We start from the raw sequence: 19,395 nt of genomic DNA, 5'->3' as shown, positions 1-19,395 counted from the left end.
CTATGAGTACATTAAGTCTCTTTTTCTTTATAAATTACTCAGTCTTGGGTATATTTTTATTAGCAGCATGAGAACAGAATAATACATGCCATGAACTGTCTAAAGAGATCTTCCACCTTCAGTTTAATTTTCTACCCCTGGTAAGTGCCTAATCTTTCTACTTTCACATTTTAAAATTTACATTGTTTTATAGGAAAAAAATGAGTAAACAGTAGTTGGGTGGAAGGAAAAAAGTACAGAAAAAAGATGAATATACATAGATTTATGTATATGTGTGTGTATTTATATAAGTCTCATATAAATAAGTCTATAGAAACCCTACAGGGAAATTTTTGAAAATGGGAATGAACTATGAAAGACTCTTACTGCCTACCTGAGCAATCTATAGTCTCTACTGCTAAAATATAAAAATTAAAGAGTTGAGAGGCTTCAGGAGAATGTGATGGTTAATTTTATGTGTCAAAATGACTGAGGTAAGGGATGCCCAGATACCTGGTCATTATATATAATAATAATGAAATATTATTTCCAGGTATGTCTTTGAGGGTATTTACAAATGAGAGTAGCATTTTAAATGGTGAAGAGAATAAAGCAGATGGTCTCCAATGTGAGTAGGCATCATCCAATCTGTTGTGGTCCTATTCTGAATAGAAGAAAAAGGCAGAGGAAGGAGGAATTCACTTTCTTTGCTTGAGGCGAGATAGCCATATTCTCTAGCCCTCAGACATTGGACACTGGTGCTCCTGGTTCTTGGGCTTTTCGAATCAGAGCAGAACTTACACTACCATGCCACTTCTGCCCCTGCCACCCCCATTCCCAGGACTTTAGAATCCAACTGTTTTATTCTCCAGCATACAGAAAGCGGACTGCAGAGTTTCTTGGCCTTCATAATCATGTGAGCCAATTCATATATATATATATATATATACACACATACATATATATACACACATATATAAATAAATATATATATTTTTTATATAATATATTTTATATAAGATGTATATATCCTATATATGATATATATGATAGCTCTCTGGAGAACCCTAACTAATACAGAGGGTATTCCTGATAATAAGGATAGCCTATTTACTTAGCTGAATACATGTCTTGGACCCTTCAGCAAAGCAACTTCCATAGCTTTCAGAGTATTTCTAAATTTACAGTGTTGAGTCCCCTTGGCTTTTCTGAAGAGAGTCATTTACAGACAACATAAGATCTATTCATTTTAACTGGAGGAAACCAAATTCACTTAGATTTAGCTTTAAAATAAGAAAGCAATGATCCCTTAAAAATGTCAAGTGAATCCACTGAGACGCGAATACTCTAGGTCCCATTTTATAGAACATAAGGCAATGCCAGAGAATAGGGTCCTAAATCTTATTATAAAATTTCATTGTCAGAGAGACCTAAGGGTGGCTGTATTTCCAAGATTATGCTTTTTGTCTTGAAGTCAGGACCTATGCCTTACCAAAGCTAAGCAAGGCATCAAAACCACTCTTCTCAAGCATGTTCAGACGCTTATGGCTTCCTTTTCTCAAACAAAGGTTTTAAAAAGGTCACATGATTAGAGTAATCAGTGAAAAAGACAAACAATAAAATCTAACATTTGGAGCCATTTCACTAACACCCTTATTCTCTTCAACCACTTCAACCCTCTCATAATACGTTGGGTATAAAATCGGTTATGGCCATGGATGGGAATTGGTTGACTGAGATGGCTTCATGGTGTCTTTATCCCCAGTGGCCTTTTATTGGTGACATATCACTACTAAATGTTTAACAACCAGCACCCCAGGAAAAGGAAAATAAAACTGATTTGTAACATGTGTTGGTTTTATTAGTAATCCCCTCATAGCAAATTTCAAGCCATAACATGTTGCCTCATGAAAACTGGCTTACAAAATTCCTAGAAATTCCTGTGCCAGTGCCAGCTCTAGCACAGCACTGCTCTTGATGGTCAATGATCTAAAAAGAATAATTACAGCTTAAGAGTAAAGTGATTTACCCACAGCACACTTCCATGACAGTACAGAGGTGGGAGTTAATACTTGCTGCAGGTAGGGTATTTGTAAGAGTGAGAGGATGGCTGGTAGCATGAAGCCTTCTTCTTCAACCCACCCTATTTTCAGGGGATGCCTGGGTCACAAAGGTCAAATAACTCTTTTCAAAGTGATACACAATCCCTCATAAGTCAATGATTCTTTAGAAAATGTAAACTGAGGAGTCTGTCTGCTTTTCCTTGTTTTCTAGGCACTGATGTAGGGGTCTGCTAGGGCAGTGGAATATACTTTAAAAGAGAGAGAGAAGGAGTTTCAAAGCCCAGTCTCAACAACAAAAAAAAGGTAATTTAAAATACTTTGCTCTAACATTGTGCAAATATTATCTAGAACTTTTCGAAATGGTGTTGATATGAAAACCATCTACCATAAAGTCAGCATGGAGGACACTCTCAGATACTCTCTGGTCATCTATGTACTCTTTCTGCTTTGGAAATAAGCAAATCCAGACTCACACCATATGGCATAATAGGCAAAAGGTCATGGGCTTTAAAATCCAGTTTAATCACTTACTAGTAATGTGACCTTGGGCTGGTGATATTAAACTCTAAACCTCAGTGCCCCCATCTGTATAAGGGAGATATGTATTTCTACTGCATCATATGGTGTGAGGATTAAATGAAAGAACATATGCAAGACCTGTAAAGTCACCTATGAAACAGATAACAGTATCTATCAGCTAAGGTTGTAGTCACAATGGAGATACCACCTGCCAAGTCCTTAGTGTATGCCTTCATCAAGGAGACTCTCAATAAAGATCATCAGCAATTCTGCTGGAAAGGACAATAATCAGGTTTCTTCCTCCCACTTAAGTTGGGTGTACAGTTGATGAGGAGTCCAGTAACAAGATGCATTATGGTAGTGTGCCACATGACACAGTTGTACGCCTCTCTCGTATAATGTGGAGGAAAAGGACACAAGAACAATAATGGGAAGTTCACTGTAATTTATGTCTCTCTTATTATTTTCCACAATAGAAATCATTTTGAAGAACTTATAGTAGGTTAAGTACTATATTTTATGACAAAAAATACAATGGAGAATGTGATACAATCTTCAGTTTCAGAGAAAATGAGGTGGAGGACAATATTCATCATAGTAAGGACAGTTGGGGAATTAAAATTTCCTTTACCTAACTAAAGGTGTTTGACTAATTCTAACTCTGTTCTAAAATGCCTTTAAAGAATCTTGACATTTCCAAGGCATCTGAACCCAATACATTGATTGACTTTCTCAAAATAGCCAGCACTTAGCACCCAGATCCAATGGATCCTGGATCCCCTGACCACCTGCTCACCATCTGGGCAGAGGGACACCTTACATTTCTAGAAAAAAAAGTCATTAAACATCAGAAATAAAACCTGCTGAGAGAAGTTATAATTAAAGATGGAATAGGAAGATTCTAATTAATCACCTAATACAAAAAAGAGTTATTCTTTTATTTCTCATAGTTTATGTCATCTGCCTCACACCAAACAGGTCAATCTTAATATTTCTTTTATAGTTCTGCAGCTCCTTTCTTCCATGAATAGGCTTTTAGGAAATCTCTTCCTTTCCACTAATACCCTTCTTAAAAACAAAAAGGAATTAGAAAGTTACTTCTGAATGTTCTGTAGAAACTGTCATTCTGTCCGAGGTACACTGATACAAAGACTGCACTGCTCAGCAAGGCAACCTCCCTCCTGTGGATCACAGGAGTACCGTGGAGAGCTCCTATCTCCTCTGTTGACCTAGAGAGATGTAGATTCTGGCCTGAAACCAGGCAAGTCGGTAAACTTCTTCCTTGATATCTTTTGTCATAATGTGAAAATACATGTGCTACTAACCAGAACAACAGTGTAGCAGTGGAGAGGGGGTGTGCAGCAAACAGGAGAAAGAGTTCACTTTCTTTCTAACTCTTTGAGGTTTCATGCGAAAGGGAAACTTGTTTACCTCCTTGACCGAGTAAAGTAACAGGCACTGGGGGCATGTCTCTTCCCTCTGTCTTGGAATATGCTGCTTCACTCCTGACTCTGCTCTCTGTTTCTAGTTTCTGTCTGCATCATCCTTTCTCCATTCTAGTGTCAGAGTGATCTTAATAAAATGAAAATCTAACCCAAATCTCTGTCCTCCTTACAGCATCCTTGGGACAAAGTCCAACTCCTTACAGGAAAAGTCTGTCATTACCTGTCTCTATCCTACCACTCCCATTTCATGTGCTATCATATCCCCACACACGTATAATTTCAACCACATTGGGCTTCTTGTAGGTTCCCAATTAAGCCAAGCTCTCGAATGTGCTTCCATCGTTCATCCATCTAAAACCCACTTGTCCTTCAGACTCAGCTCAAACTCTGTCTGAGAAGATATCCTCTGAGCACTCCCCATGACCACCATGACCCTACACGATCCCGTGTGTTCCTTCATGCTCACATGGCAGGACGCATATCTCTAGGATAGGAGTTTTCACTTTGCATTGTAATTATCGGCTGATCATCTGTGGAATTCTTTGAAGTCAGAGACTGCATCTCATCTGCAGTATCCTAGCATCCCTAGTACCTAGTCCCTGATACACAGGCATAGCTGACATTAACTTCCTGTTAAATTCAACAACATATTAACTGGAGAAGTTAAACATTTTTAAATAAAAAATAAAATACTACCCCAACCACACAATAACAAGAGGACTTAAGCTGTTGACTCATCTAGGCTCATTACGTCACTTCTTACACCTCATTGTTATATTTCCTTCTGAATACATTTTTGTCTAGGCTTCCGACTGCCTCATTTCCTTGTCATATGTCTTCACTACCCTTCATACTTCATGGTAATTAGTACTATCTATACTCACAGGTTGTAGCTGAAAAAGCCAGCTTGTGAGTAATAGTCCACACCCCAGTGTTAGGAAACAAAAAACTAAAAGCTTTTCCTATAAAACAGGGAAAGAGTAAGATGGCCCCAAATAATCGAAAAGAATAGCAGCTCCTGCCACAAACAAAGAGACTGTCAAGTCATTACAAGAATGGAGGAAAGTTCATGCCAATGGAGTAATAATGTTAAAACCATATTGATGCCTAGACAGCTTGCATAAAAGGAAACATCAAGATATTCCAAACCACTATGTCCCTAAATCTGTATCTACGCATTGGTAAACAATTTACTTTAGGCATAGAAATCAATCACTCACTTCTCCCTACAAACCATCATTCCTTTGGATGAGAACTTCCAGATTATTTTGCCATGTCTGGATTCTCTAGGTGAGAGAATATGCTAAGCTCTGGGAATTCAAAATCCATATAGTTCTTACCCTGCGTAATAGTAAAGTCAGGGAAGAGATGTAGTTGTCTAGTTTAATCCGCTAAATCCAGTCCTAAGGAGCTTCAATCTCCTTGGATTGTCTTGCATTCAGATTGAATCCTGCCCCCTTCTCTCTCTCTTCCATTTACAGAGAAATATATAGTGGATCTTTCTTGACAATTAAACATAATGTCTAAAACAACAGTATTGCCACAAGGGCCCTCTATACTTTGAAACTGAAAGCTATTGTAAAGCTTCCTCTGACTTTAAGTCCTAACTAGTGTATATTCTTTTATTTAATTTAAATATATATTAAAATATATGTGAATCTGCTAAGAGGCGATAAAGAAAAACAAAGTTATGGTAAAATAGTGAGAGAGTCTTTATTGGTGGATGTATTCTGGAGAGATAGGCGCTTGTACTGGTTAGCTACGTGGCATATAAGAAGTAAGTCACAGCAAAGTCAATGATCTTTTTAGATGAAAAGTAATTTTTTGAATGTTACCTTTGCCTTAACCACTTCTAACAATTTGGACTGACTGCAAACTCAGCAGAGGTCATGAGGCTCAGTCTCCTGCTTGACAATCAGCCAAAAGACACCTAAAATGCTTGTTCCTACCTTGTTATTCTGAGTCATAGCAGCCTGGCACCATAGGATCAGTGGGCCATTACTGACTTTGTAAGATGCGTCTTTGAATAGTGGATGAAGTAGTTTCTGCAATAGATACTCACTAACATCTCACATGTGGTATTTTATAGGGTATTCAGGATTAAAATGACAGTTCATCTTCTTCCTCAAGAGTATTTTTTACCTGAGATCACAAAACAGGAAATTAAAGTGCTCAACCAAAATCCCCAATAGAAAATATAAATCTCTGAAACATTTTAATGACATTAATGTCTCCCAAATGCCCAGAAATATTTAAAACTTTAAAACTAGTTAAGAGAAAATGACATTCTCTTTCATAAAGCCCAAGTACTTAAATGTCCTGCTCCAGGAAATGACCTCCCTGACCCAGAAAATAATAACTTAAGGGCTGGCCTTGGCCTTTTTTTTTCCTTCCGAGTTCTTTTTTCTATCTATGGTGAATAAATTAAGAGGAGCCAACCCCTCCATGGCAACTACTTGGAGAGGTATTCATCATTTCCAGAGTAAATTAATGTGTTTATGTATAGTCACGGTATGGGATGCTGTCAAACCTCTTTGGTATCCCCCAAAATGGAATCATGTTTCTTCCCCCATGAGGTCTCCTCTTGATAGCTATTTTTCATGCATTGATCTGGGTTATCTGTCACCCTTTCAGAAGAACACAGGGTTCAGCCACCTCCCCACAATTGCTGCTGTCCAAGAGGTGTGACAGCTTGAAGATCTCTAAAGAAAAGATACCAAGGGTTACACAGGGCATCTTTCAGTCCAAAGTGGTAATGGGAACAAGAACCTTCTCTACCTTGCAGGTCAGCTTTGGTCAACGCAACTTTGTTAGCAAAAGAACAGAAAAAGCGAAAACAATAACCAGAGGTTAGTAAGAGGTAGAATAAACCAGGATAACATTACAGAAATGAAAACGCAATCTGCATAACCATCACTCAGACAGACAATTGAAATGCTCTACAGGTTCACCAGAGACAGCAAAGACGGGGTTGGGGAGTAGGGCAGAGGGGGACGCACAGACCAGGGACAGAGCCGGACTCCTCAGAGCCAAGTCAGCAGAGCAGGGCAGGGGCGCATCAGACTTGACAAAGCACAGGCAACGGGCAACAAGAGCTTTCTCACATCCACACAGCCAACCTCGGGGAGTGCACAGTCAGACTGAAAGACACGTGTGTGCAATCAGATGGAGCCCACAGAAATAATTCTAAACATTAGGAGCTGAGCATGAAAGAGTCACTTGAGTGTACCCCTTGTGCCCTCTTGCAAATGCCACCCAGGAATTTGGCACTAGAATTAGACATTTGGATCACGGTGATTTGGGAACACCAAAAAGCTCAATTTATTTAATTTTAAAAATATATCCAAACCCAAATAGCTGCAGGCAAAAGGGCACCAGACTAATGTCATTTTTATTTTTTCATGCCAGTTTCAAAACAAAGCACGTGTATTTCTTTCAGATGTTTATCATCTGCAATTGTGAAACCACATTTCTAGCTGATCATGCCTTGGCCTCTGCAGCAAAGCTGGCCTCAATATAGGAAGATACATTTACCAGCCACGTATTAAATCAGGTATGATTTTTTTAAAAACCCTAGCTTAAATTGAGAGGTATCAAGTTACAACTAAATGTTGACTAGGAGTTGCCCAGAAATTGCACTTAATATCTAAATTATACACTTTGCATCTATCAGAGACATAAAATCAAATACTAGTTTCAAGATTTTTTTTCTTTTTTGCTACTCATACTTGAGAGCTGAAGAGTAGTAAATTAGCATGTTTTTAAATAATTTTGCTAGCATTTTGGGAGGCCGAGGCAGGTGGATCACCTGAGGTCAAGGGTTCGAGACCAGCCTGGCCAACATGGTAAAACCCCATCTCTACTAAAAATACAAAAATTAGCTAGGTATGGTGGTGGGCACCTGTAATCCCAGCTACTCGGGAGGCTGAGGCAGGAGAATTGCTTGAAGCTGGGAGATGGAGGTTGCAGTGAGCCGAGATCACGCCACTGCACTCCAGCCTGGGCAACAAGAGCAAAACTCCGTCTCACTCACTCACTCACTCAATCAATAAAATAAACAAAAATAATTTTGGACTCTTTTGCCTTTTATTTTACCTGCTGTCATGGGTCTGATATAACAGGGAAGGTAACACATTTACTACCTAGGGATCTTAAAGTGTCATTGTCAATGACTTTGATGGAAACATACATTAAATGTAGATAGATACAGATATTTATCTATCTGTGTGTATGTGTGTGTGTGTGTGTGTGTGTGTGTGTATGTATGTTTATCTGTGTATTCTAGATTTGCTAGAATAAAACATATCTTGAAGAGATTCTGGTCTTAGTTCTTAGTTATAAAACCTCATCCCCTGCTTGTTTACTATTCTATATAAAAGAAATGATAAATTAAGAAATGTGTTCTGTTTCCCGTGGTCCTCATACTACCTAATGCTCAAAGGCCTTCTTGGGGGTCTCATGCTCTACACGAGAGATTCAGAATAAAAATGATGCCTTTTTGCAGTGTCTCCAATCTTTTGTGCTCTCCCTTTACCTCCCCACCATCTTACACAGAACCCTAAAATGCTCCTGTGATCTCTTGCAAGGGCTTATTCACAGTGGTACAAACTTCCAATGACAGTAATTTATGCCTTAACCCACTTCGGGCCATTTTTCCTGGCCACTTAGGCTAATTATCCAAGTCATTTGTGTACAATCAACAAGGACTTTCTTCCCTCAGCACTCACCCTCCACTTTATCCCACCCAGCGGGGTAGGCATAATGCTCAGTGGGTAACCGTTGTAATTATCTCCATGGCAATAGAGTGCAGTGCTATTAGGCTCATGGGACTCACCATAGATTCAGATGGTGGAGCCATCAAGCCACAATATCCAGCTTTGAACAATCAACCATACTCAGAGGAAGGTCGGAGCTCTCTGTAATGCATGTGATGAGTAATGCCAAACTGCACATAGAGCCGTAGATAGGGATAGGGACATTTTCCCCAACTTGTTATATAATTTCTTTTTGCTGATGCTCTTACTGCTTCTCTTAAAACTCTCTTAAGTGAGGTCATTCTCCCTTTATATTATACATTTTAGTACCCTTTAATAAAGCTTAGACCTCCTCTTAATCCAATACTAAAGCTTTATTTATTTACACCTTAATTTTTGTATTTTGTATACCTGTACTACCAATACAGTAGCCATTGACATGTGTATTGAGCACTTTAAATGCATGTAGCCCCTGGGTTGAGGTGTGCTGCAAGTATAAAATACATACTCAAGTTTAGAGGCTTAATATGAAAAAAAGTGTAAAATATTGATAATTTTATCTCTATTACATTCTGAAATAATATTTTGGGTATATTTAGTTAAATTGAATAAAATACAAAATTACAATAAATTCGACCTGTTACTTTATACCTTTTTAAAATGTAGCTACTAGGAAATTTATAATTGCATGTGTTACATATATCTATTGGAAAATATTGACATAGAGTTAAATGGATGATTCCTGTTAACTTTTAAATCTGAAGAACTGATGGCATGATAAAAATTATGTAACATTTGACCAGTATCTTATGCTTTCTAATATGTGCTCTTATATTGTGATTTGACTTCATATGATTAATTATTCCAGGATAAATGGAATTACTGCCATTCCACAGTCTTCTAAACACTATATTCAATTTAATTCCAAATGCTACGTCTATTCCAGGATTGCCCTTTAATACACAAAAGAACTAAAAGCAAGCCAAAGAGACAAAAATCCTTGATTGAATGAAATTGTTCATTTCTAGGAGCAAAGTGGCTGCTTTAAAGGTTTAGTGATTCCCAACCTCCTGTCCCTTTATATACACACACACACACACGCACACACACACGCACACACACACACTACATAGTACAAACACCATATTTGGCCAAGAGAATTTAAGAAATATTTCTGGATAAAGGAAAAACGGAGCGGGTTATAGGAATGAACATTCCTATTACTAGTGCAAAATACAAAAATAACTCTTAGGCAAAGGGAAACAATTTCCATAACTCCAAGTCAGCCTGATAAGCTGACAGGAAGCTTTTATAAATGTGTGCTTTACGATGATGAGCTAACCCAGATGGAAGCTGTTTAAGAACAGAAGCGATACATGAAGTTGAACACAGAAGTGGAATGAACAGATTTGATGTGGTAAATTAACAACTGATACAAGGAAACACAATATATTGCACAAACACAGGACCATAAGGCTCAACCAAAAGGCTCAAAAAGAAAAAAAGGAAATAATTACATAGATCCTTGGTCAGGCAACTTCTTTGCCTTTCAAGTTAGGTAACAGTCACGTTTTCAGCCAACCCAAGGCTACTAGGGAAGGCCGAATGTGTTCACTTCTGCCATCTGCTGGTTAAAACTAGATTGTTTACATTGCAAAGAATTGTTGGATTCAGGAAGACCTGTAAAATTCATTTACTATCTCAAGAGACAGTGGATCATCTACAGGAACAGGCTGAGCATGGTTGGTTGTGCTGCATGGGTAGACATGCAGTATTATTAGATGTTTGACATAAAATAATATTTGTAAATAATAATCCTATCATTTATCGAGTACCTGCTACATAACAGGCATTTTATGTGTATTTCTGATTTCCTTACATTCAAGGTAAGTTTTATTGCCCTGTTTTATAGGTAAGAAAGATATAGCTTAGAGAAGTTACATCACCTTCCAAATGTCACATAGCTAACAAGAGCTACTACCTGGAGCTGAATCCAGGTCTTTCTAATATCAAAGCCCATAATGTTCCAATATATCACACTAAAGAACTGCCTAGCAATGCCTGATAACTAGTAAGTAGTTAATAAATGTTAGTTCCCTTCCATCATCACAGCATTTGGACATCGTTTTCCTATCACCTGCTAGATTTGCATTAAATAATGCAGTCACTATCAGCCAAAATAAACATTTTATTAATTAGTGACACCTACATAAAATCTCCGGTTTTCCCCTCATCATGTATTAAAGTATAAATAAAAGTCTCCAGTGCTGTTTCAGCCATTCTGGAAGCCAAGGTATACATTGGAAGAAGCCTGATGTCAATGCCAGGGAAGTTTTTTATTTTATTTTATTTTTATTGGCAAGTATGTGATATTCAGAAAACATCTGCCAACATACATTCCTGGAGCCTGTGGCACATGTCTTGACATACTAAACCAGTGACAAGAGGACACTGATGGTGATGCAATGTCACATGGCAAATGAGAATGAGACAGGACTGGTCAACTGAGGAAGGAGGCACTGGCAGAGGCAGCAAAGAGGCTTGGTGCTTGCAACAAGGCTGTAGCTCAACAAGAAAAAAATAGGTTGTACCTTCACAGCCACGCTCGATCTGTCCGCTCCGATGAAGAGCATCATTGATGAGGTCTGGCAGGCGTCCATTCAAGTCCACTGATGCCAGACAGCCCTGAAAGCCATCTCGAGAGGCCACGAGCTTTGGGAGGTTGCTGTACATGCCTTGGGCCAGACCAGCCATGTAGAGATCACCTGGAAAGGAAAGTAAGCAGCAAAAGAGAATGAGTAAAGGATGTGGTGACCATGTCAACTAGTTTGATACACTTGAGATAATTCATCAGATAAGGGATAAGATAGCTGGGGGGAAAACAGCATAAATGAGATAAGAACCAGAGTTTCTACCCTGCAAAAAAAGGAAACCAACATTTATTATGTGTCATTCATTTTATATATATATCATCTCAAAAATTTAATCATCATAGATGGAGTAAAGATTAACAATACTGTCAACAAAGCATTTATTGAGTGCTTTTTATGTGCTTGTTACCAATAATATGCTGAGGGTTTTACAGACATTCCAACAAAACTTATCACAACCTATACAGAAACTAACAATTATTATCCTCATTTTGCAAAGAAAAGTAAATGTAAGCTGAACAAGGCTAAGACAGTTTATTGATGACACCAGACATTAAATGATTCAGCTGAAATTCCAAAGCCTATATTCCTTCCTCTGTATTACGGCCCCTTCCACACTTTGACACTTTTCCTGTCATCTCTCAGCCCCCACAGCATGACATTCCCGAGGTTATCAGAGAAAATGAACCATTTCTTGATGAGTCGTCTAAGTAAAAATGGAAAAAATTGCATTACAGGATAATTCAACATTGTTAAAACAGGATATGGATGATGTATCAAAAACGCATGGCACTCTGAACCTGTGATTTGTCTCTGGAAACAGTCTATCTATTGTAAGAAAAGCTCTATTAAAAACTAAATTTCTTTACAAGGTTTACCTTTCAAATCCAGATTTTTGGCACCATTGATAACCTGAGTGACCACTTTGGTGTCTACTTTCAGGCTATGAGTGTTACTATTGTCCCGAGTGATGACGACATTGTGCCACTGGTTGTCGTTCAGGGGGCGGTCACTGTTGCCTTTGATCACATTGGGACCGTTTCCGAGGTCAAAAACGTAGTGTATATACCTAGGAAGAAAAAAAAAACAATAATTGGAAAATCCCTGAAGTGGTTTAATGGCTATATCTGTGTAACTGACATAGGGGGCTTCAAATTCCCTGTGCTAAACTGGCATAATGCAGGAATAATTTAAATCTTGACATGAGATTACAAGAATAGTCACATTTTATTCTATCATACTTCACTATAATTCCATGCTCATCGAGTCCATTTCATTAACCCTACCTACTAATACTCTCCAGAGTCAAAGTAGCACAGGTTGTACACTACAAAACATAAGGGGGTGACTTTTAAATTCATCGTCAACCATTAATCTGTTTTGGTTTTTGTTTTGGTTTTTTGTTTTGACTATTTTCTAATACATGGTAGTAAAATGTCTTGAGGAAAGGGCAGCTTCTAAAAACTTGCATATATGGGCTAATGGTAGGATTTAAAATACTTATGTTTCATCTTTTGGTATAAATTGGGTGGTTGTAGTTGGTAATACTCAAGAATTAGATGCAACACAAATCATAGCTGTCTTCTGCAAAAATAAGCTTTTCTTCAATAGTTTTAAAGGGCTACATTTCATAGTAAAAAGTCTGTTAGTGTTGAGTTAGTGGAAGACCTTTAAATTAAATCATGAGCCTCTCTCCTTTCCAGACCTAATAATTTTATGGATCCATTTAATCAAGGAAGATGCGAGAATGTGTCAGGAATGGAGGGTAGGGAGTAGAATAGACAAGTTATCTTTATGTCCATATTTTACGTAGAGCTTCAGCAGATTAAAGGTGTCCAACATAAGTCGCGATCCCTTCTACTTACCCCTTGACAAGCTCGACTGCAATGAAGTCATTGCCATCACCACTATTGAAGAGAATGAAGCCATCTGGTGAGGTGGTCTTGAACTGGAAGAAGAGGTGCATGGAGGTGTAAGCCTGAAGAGTGGCAAGGCTCAGGTAGCTGCTCTTGGTCTTAAAGGTGACAGGGTCAGCGATGATGTTCCTCAGTCCAAAACGAGCCTTCAGCTCACAATAATCAATGTCACCATTTTTGCACAAGTCAATGTAGAGAAGGCCATTAAACATGAGGCTCTGCAGATGGCCAATAAAGCTGGAGGGGACAACGGAGATGTAACGTTTCTCAGTCATGATTCCTGTTTCAATGTTGTGGAACTCCAAACGGGTATGGTCTCCCACCATTGTACCTGTGAAAATTGTAAATGAGGTACAAACAGAAAAGTTACCATCATTTATCACAGCACCCTCAAGTATATTTTTTGGGTGTAACTTGTTTCCACACAGAATATTCAGTTTTCTTGGGTGAGTTCCAGAAAACCAAACATTCAATATGGTAGATACCTTACTTGGCCTCAATCAGGGCGCTGAGGACTAGCCTTGCCCAAATTACACGCTCTCACGCAGCTGCTCAGCAAGGCTCATCATATAAGGGGAAATATGAGGTCATGAGTAACCCAGGCTAAAGGATAAAACTATTGGTATTCTCCATTCAGGAGAATCACTGGACACTAATACACACTATAAGAAGAAAGGCCTTTGTTGCTCTGACCCTTGTAAAGACACAATGCGCAAGTCTTGGGCATCACTACCAAGTATTTTTTCTCGTAATAACTCACCACTTAGTACTTGTGGGAAGGATTCTATTATAGAATATCAGTTGAGTTTACCTGCCCAGCAACTGTTATTTATCTTATAATAACACATAATTTTTCTTTAGGAAGCTACCCACCCCTCTTGACCTTTCAACCACCTGGACTGGATAAAGTTGACCCTAATCAAGCTACTCAGCCTAGACCACTCAATGTACTTTACCCGCCTAACTGTCACAGACTTTGGACTACAGACTCAAAAAGCGGTCATTATACTTTAGGGTGTATCAGAATCACCTGGGGGGCTTAGGCACTCAGAGTTTAGAATTCAAAAGTCTGGGGTGAGGCCTGAGAATCTGCATTTCTAACAAGTTTCACAGTGATGCTCTTGTGGCTGATTTAGGGACCACCCTTAGAACTGGCAACAACCCAAGCCAGCCCAGCCACACTCAGCTCCAGAGGTCTTGCTGGTACACTTAGGAAAGAGGCATTCTTTGCAAGCAAGGATTGCTGGAGGGGTAAGAAGAAAGCTTTGAGTCCCTGGAGGCTATAAGAAAATCAGAGGGATCAGAGGACTAGCAACCCAGAAGACAATTACAAAATGAAAAGAATCATTTGTGCTGTCCTTTGAGACTCTGGATAAGCCAGGCACCCCCCGGCTTTTTCAGACTGTGTGGCAATAGACTCCCTTTCATGCTTAAAGCATTTGAGTTGGGCTTCTGACATTCACAACGGAAATATCTTCAGCTGATACAAACGAACTATTTAGAACTTTTATTACCTATTTTACCTAGAAGTGGTGAGTGAGTAGGGCAGAGGGGATAAGGAGGGCTTGAAATAAATACAAAGAGACTGGAAATTTTAATAACAAAATAAAGAAAAACATCATTAATGTGGCCAGAGTGGAAATTGGCTTCCTCAACATTTATATAGAAAAATCATGTTAAAACGTAACAAACCATGTTTTACTACCAAGCATTAGAGGGGGATTCTTTCTTCCTGTCCTCTCTTGTTGTTACCTTCTACACTGAAAAAACTCCATTAGCAAGACTCATAGCATCTCTTTATTTCCTCTTTAACAACTTTCCTGAAGAAGTGACATAATCAGAAATATTAAGGATAATCTGCAAAGAGAAGCTGTGTATGCTTAGCTCAGCCCCTAACACCTCCTGTTTCTCTTTGCTGAAGCAAGCTGCCTTCAGAAATGTCCATTCTACTGCATGCATCCATAGAATGGGTGTTACAGCAGCAAGCCTTGCTTCCACAAAGGATGTCTGCCCGGTTCTGAACTACTATTCAAGTGGGCAATTCTGTCTAATTCTGAAGTTCAGTGGGTGTAAGCAATATTATTAATGTGTGTTATTACTAATTAAAATGATATTTGCCTTCCATCCTCATTGCAATATTTTCTCTATTGGCTCAGAATTTCAGTGACAAAAAAAGGGAGGATTGTATTTTCTTAGGTCTCTTAAACTTCAGTATCTGGGAGACTAAACCAGATCATACCTTTAAGTGCTCAATATTGGTTTTATCTCTTTGGGAAAAAACTCAGACCTAATTTAAAGAATTGGCTGGAGACAGTGGCTCATGCCTGTAATCCCAGCACTTTGGGAGGCCGAGACAGAAAGATTGCTTGAGGCTAGGAGTTCAAGACCAGCCTGGGCAATATAGCAAGACCCAGTCTCCACAAATTTAAAAAAAATATTAGCCAGGCATAGAGGTATGTACCTATAGTGCTAGCTACTCAGGAGGCTAAGGTAGGAGGATCACTGGAGCCCAGGAGTTTGAGGCTACACTCCAGCCTAGGTAACACAGCAAGATGCTGTCTCTAAAAAAATAAAAATAAAATTTCTCATATTCCCTATAAGCACAAAAATTAGATTTACATGTTATGAGCTTCTATGCGGTGTTTTGACAACTAGTGACAAATCACTCTCTTAATATAAGAAAAAAAGGTGTTGGTTAACTTAAATATAAAAATCAAAATGCAACATAAATCTGCTAACAAATAACTAGGAAATAAAATTGCTTAGTGTTAAAAATCAGACTGGCTGTGAAAATACAAAGCAACATAACCTAAATTCGCATGCTCTAAATTAATAAAGTGACTGAAAGAAACATCTACTGTCAAATTGGCTATAGCTACTCCTACCAGGAAGGGGAGCTGGGCTGGAAAATGATGGGGAGGGAGAGTCATAGTCAATAGCCACAGAAACAGAGAAACTGAACTATGATGATGCTGCTAGTCATGCTAATTCTTATTTTACAAAGAAAAAAATCTAAGATGAGAACCAAGAAGTGAGAATGGGGAATCTCTGGTGAAGATGGGGTTCCAAAAGGAATCTGAAGAAACAATTTTAAAGTCAAGTTGAGAACTTTCAGAGAAATTCTGGATGAATTGATCTCCACGATTGAGGGGTTGGGATATTCTGCTCACTAGAAAATTATTTTTTTACAGCAAAAACAAAGTGTTTATTGAGACAGCAGAGAGACTGAGCATGGATGTGGATAAGTACAAGAAGTGAAGTTAATGGTGGATTTAAGAGCTTAGCCCAGGAACACAAACTGGGAGTTCAGGATGACTCACACAGGAGCCTCAACTAAAAGTTGGTGAGGGGAGGGGGAGAAGGCCATGTGAGATCAAATTAGAAAAGGAATTGGCTTGGGAGGTCAAGGTGGGTGGATCACGAGGTCAGGAGATCGAGACCATCCTGGCTAACACGGTGAAATCCCATCTTTACTAAAAATACAAAAATTAGCCTGGCGTGGTGGCACGCGCCTGTAGTCCCAGCTACTTGGGAGGCTGAGGCAGAAGAATTGCTTGAACCCAGGAGGCAGAGGCTGCAGTGAGTTGAGATCATGCCACTGCACTCCAGCTTGGGTGAGAAAGCAAGAGTCCGTCTCAAAAAAAAAAAAAAAAAAAGAAAGAAAGATAAAGGAAAGAAAAAGAAGTGGCTTCACTGTGTGCTAAAGGAATTTACTCCTTTGTTGATGGAGACTTCAAAAAATAAGTATATTATTGCACCTGCACAAAGCATGAGAGACTGCTGAAAGTTTGAAACCTGTGCCAAACCAACCAAATATATATTTTTTAATTTATGTGTCATTTAATCAATAGCAGTGATGGAAACCTTTCACTCATCTCCTCTGAATGCTGTCTGCAAACTGAACCTCCTTTCTACTTAAGGGGCAAATATATTCATACCTCACAGCAGCTTCTTTCGAACTTCAGGGGAAAGAGAAGTAACTGGGGAGAGAGATAACAAGCCAAAACCAAGACTGCTGAAAATTCCATATAAGGCAGGCACTGTGCTAAATACTGCATAATCACTATGAAATGTCATTATCACAGTAAAATTGTAGATAAGTATCTTTCTCTTGCTTTAGAGGTTAGGACATTTAGCTTGCAGAGGTTAAGCAGTTTGATCAAGATTCATGCAGGTGGTAAATGGTAGACCCCTACATTGAACTCAGGTGTGCTAATTCCAAAGCCTGTATCTTTACTAGTAAAATGAACTGTCTTTGGAAAAAAGGTTTGACTTATTCCTCACATCATTGCCCAAGAAAAGCAGTAGGTAGAATTTAACTGGTGAAATTTCCATGTAGAAGCTGTTGTAAGGAGTTTGTACTTCTTCCCTATGGCTCAGTATCAGAATGTCACTCCATCTAATTCATGGGTAATATATCCAGCACCTTCCCTAAAGCAGCATTGTTGCCTTGCCTCCTTGTCACACATTCACTTCCATATTTCACTGATGGTCAACAAGCAGTCTACAAACCAGCTCTTAGAGTGATGAAGGACATATGCTTATGGAAAGTTCTGGCCAGGTTCAAGCTGTAGCTTCCTATTCCTATGAAGCAATAGCATCTAGTGGATGAGCATGGAGAGTCCAGGGCTGTACTGCCTGACTTTGCGTTCTGCCTCCAAGACTTCTTCACTGGGTTACCTTGGGGGAGTTATTGAATTTTTCTATGCCTCAGATTCCCATCTGTAAAACGGATATGAAGTTAGCAGGGTTAAACGTATCAATACATGTAAAGTATTTAATAGAGTGCTTATGGCTTAAACTGTGCGCTATTACTAATTATGCCGCATTCATTTCTCTCCCTTCCCCTGAAATGACTGAATCATGTTGTGGTCATTTCACTTACTGTTTTTCTTTTTTGTGTGAGAATGTGGGCTCTTTTTAAGTAGAGGCCACCTCTTGTGTCTTCTGTATGTCCCACAGTGGCTACCAGAGGGGTCTGAGCACAGCCAGTATTCCTAACTCCTGGGGGAGGGGCTTGTATTTGAGACTTTTGCTTTGGGATCAAGGCTTGGGTTCTCACCATTTCCACACATGAGGTTCCTGGCCAAAACTAAGAGCTCAGCAAAAAAGAATAATAATGGGAAACGCTGAGAGGAAGCAAACTGACCTTTCACGGCCCTTAGACTTGGGGAGAGAAGTTAAGAAAACGAAGGCTTACAGAGTACCAGTCAAGGATCTTCATAATTTGCCCACAATTCCCTAGCTCTACTGGTCCCACATTCCTTTCTCCATAATATCAGCATTTTTTAAAAGTGTGTAAGTGTGTAGTATAAAATACTTTAGTAAAAAAAGTTTCTGGAACCAAAAAAAAAAAAAATTAGCAAATACTGCATACTTATCAATGATTTGCAATGTACATTAGCTTATTAAAGTCTCCTAATAAGCCTGGCAATAAAGAACTCCATTTCATTTTGTTTGACCGAACATTCCTCAATCCTATGTTATCAAGTTTTTAAAAATTACTATGAGAAATAAATTTTAAATGGAAAATTTTGCAAAATGACTTTTTACAGCTTGGTGCTATACATGCTATGTAGATAAGGACAGGAAAAGTCAACAAGAACCAGTGTAATCAAATTTTTCTACTAGCAAGGGCAAGTTTTTGTACTAGCAAGAAGTTCTAGGCAGAAGAGGCAGTTCATGCAGCATTAGGCCCCAATTCTGAGGAGTATAACTCAAGTTATGCTTGGTATAGTAATGTATTCTTAATAATAGAAACATAGATCAATCAATTATTATTAACTGTCAACCGAACTTAATACTTTCCCAAGAACACAATCACATTACAATAAATGATAAACACAAGGTTGAGAATATTTCTATCCTTGTTTTTGATTTCTTGTGAGTCAGACCTATTCTTTACATCATTTCTACAAACTAGCTGAAATTGGACACACTAGGGGGGCCTTAAAGAACATTAAAGGGATTACTAAATAAGCCAATGAGATACTACTTAATAACTTGAGGACTGTGGGTATTTTAGTTTCATTGCCTGATTTTACGACTTCTGTGAACTAAAATTAAAA

At 38.6% G+C, this 19,395-nt stretch overlaps 1 protein-coding gene across 16 annotated transcripts in view; it reads right to left on the bottom strand.

The window, feature by feature from the left end:
- Positions 1-19,395, bottom strand: part of NRXN3 (neurexin 3) — a 1,699,552-nt gene that overhangs the window by 872,023 nt on the left and 808,134 nt on the right. For 9 of the 16 annotated variants that reach the window (XR_008493628.2, XM_054448164.2, XM_054448165.2 and 6 more), the window contains 3 exons: positions 13,277-13,658; positions 12,290-12,480; positions 11,352-11,525 (listed from right to left, as the gene is read on the bottom strand). Coding sequence is in view for 13 of the 16 variants with exons in the window: in XM_054448164.2 (XP_054304139.2) it covers positions 11,352-11,525; positions 12,290-12,480; positions 13,277-13,658 (747 nt within the window). In the remaining 3 variants the exon portion in view is untranslated. Of the gene's footprint in view, positions 1-6,784; positions 6,812-11,351; positions 11,526-12,289; positions 12,481-13,276; positions 13,659-19,395 lie in introns of all 16 variants that reach the window. The other 7 variants (XR_008493626.2, XR_008493627.2, XM_054448166.2 and 4 more) reach the window with 1 other exon arrangement.

This window comes from Pongo pygmaeus, chromosome 15 (assembly GCF_028885625.2).
Source record: "Pongo pygmaeus isolate AG05252 chromosome 15, NHGRI_mPonPyg2-v2.0_pri, whole genome shotgun sequence".
Classification (NCBI taxonomy): Eukaryota; Metazoa; Chordata; class Mammalia; order Primates; family Hominidae; genus Pongo; species Pongo pygmaeus.
The sequence above is the reverse complement of the archived record's forward strand: the minus strand, read 5'-3'. Positions and strand labels throughout refer to the sequence as shown.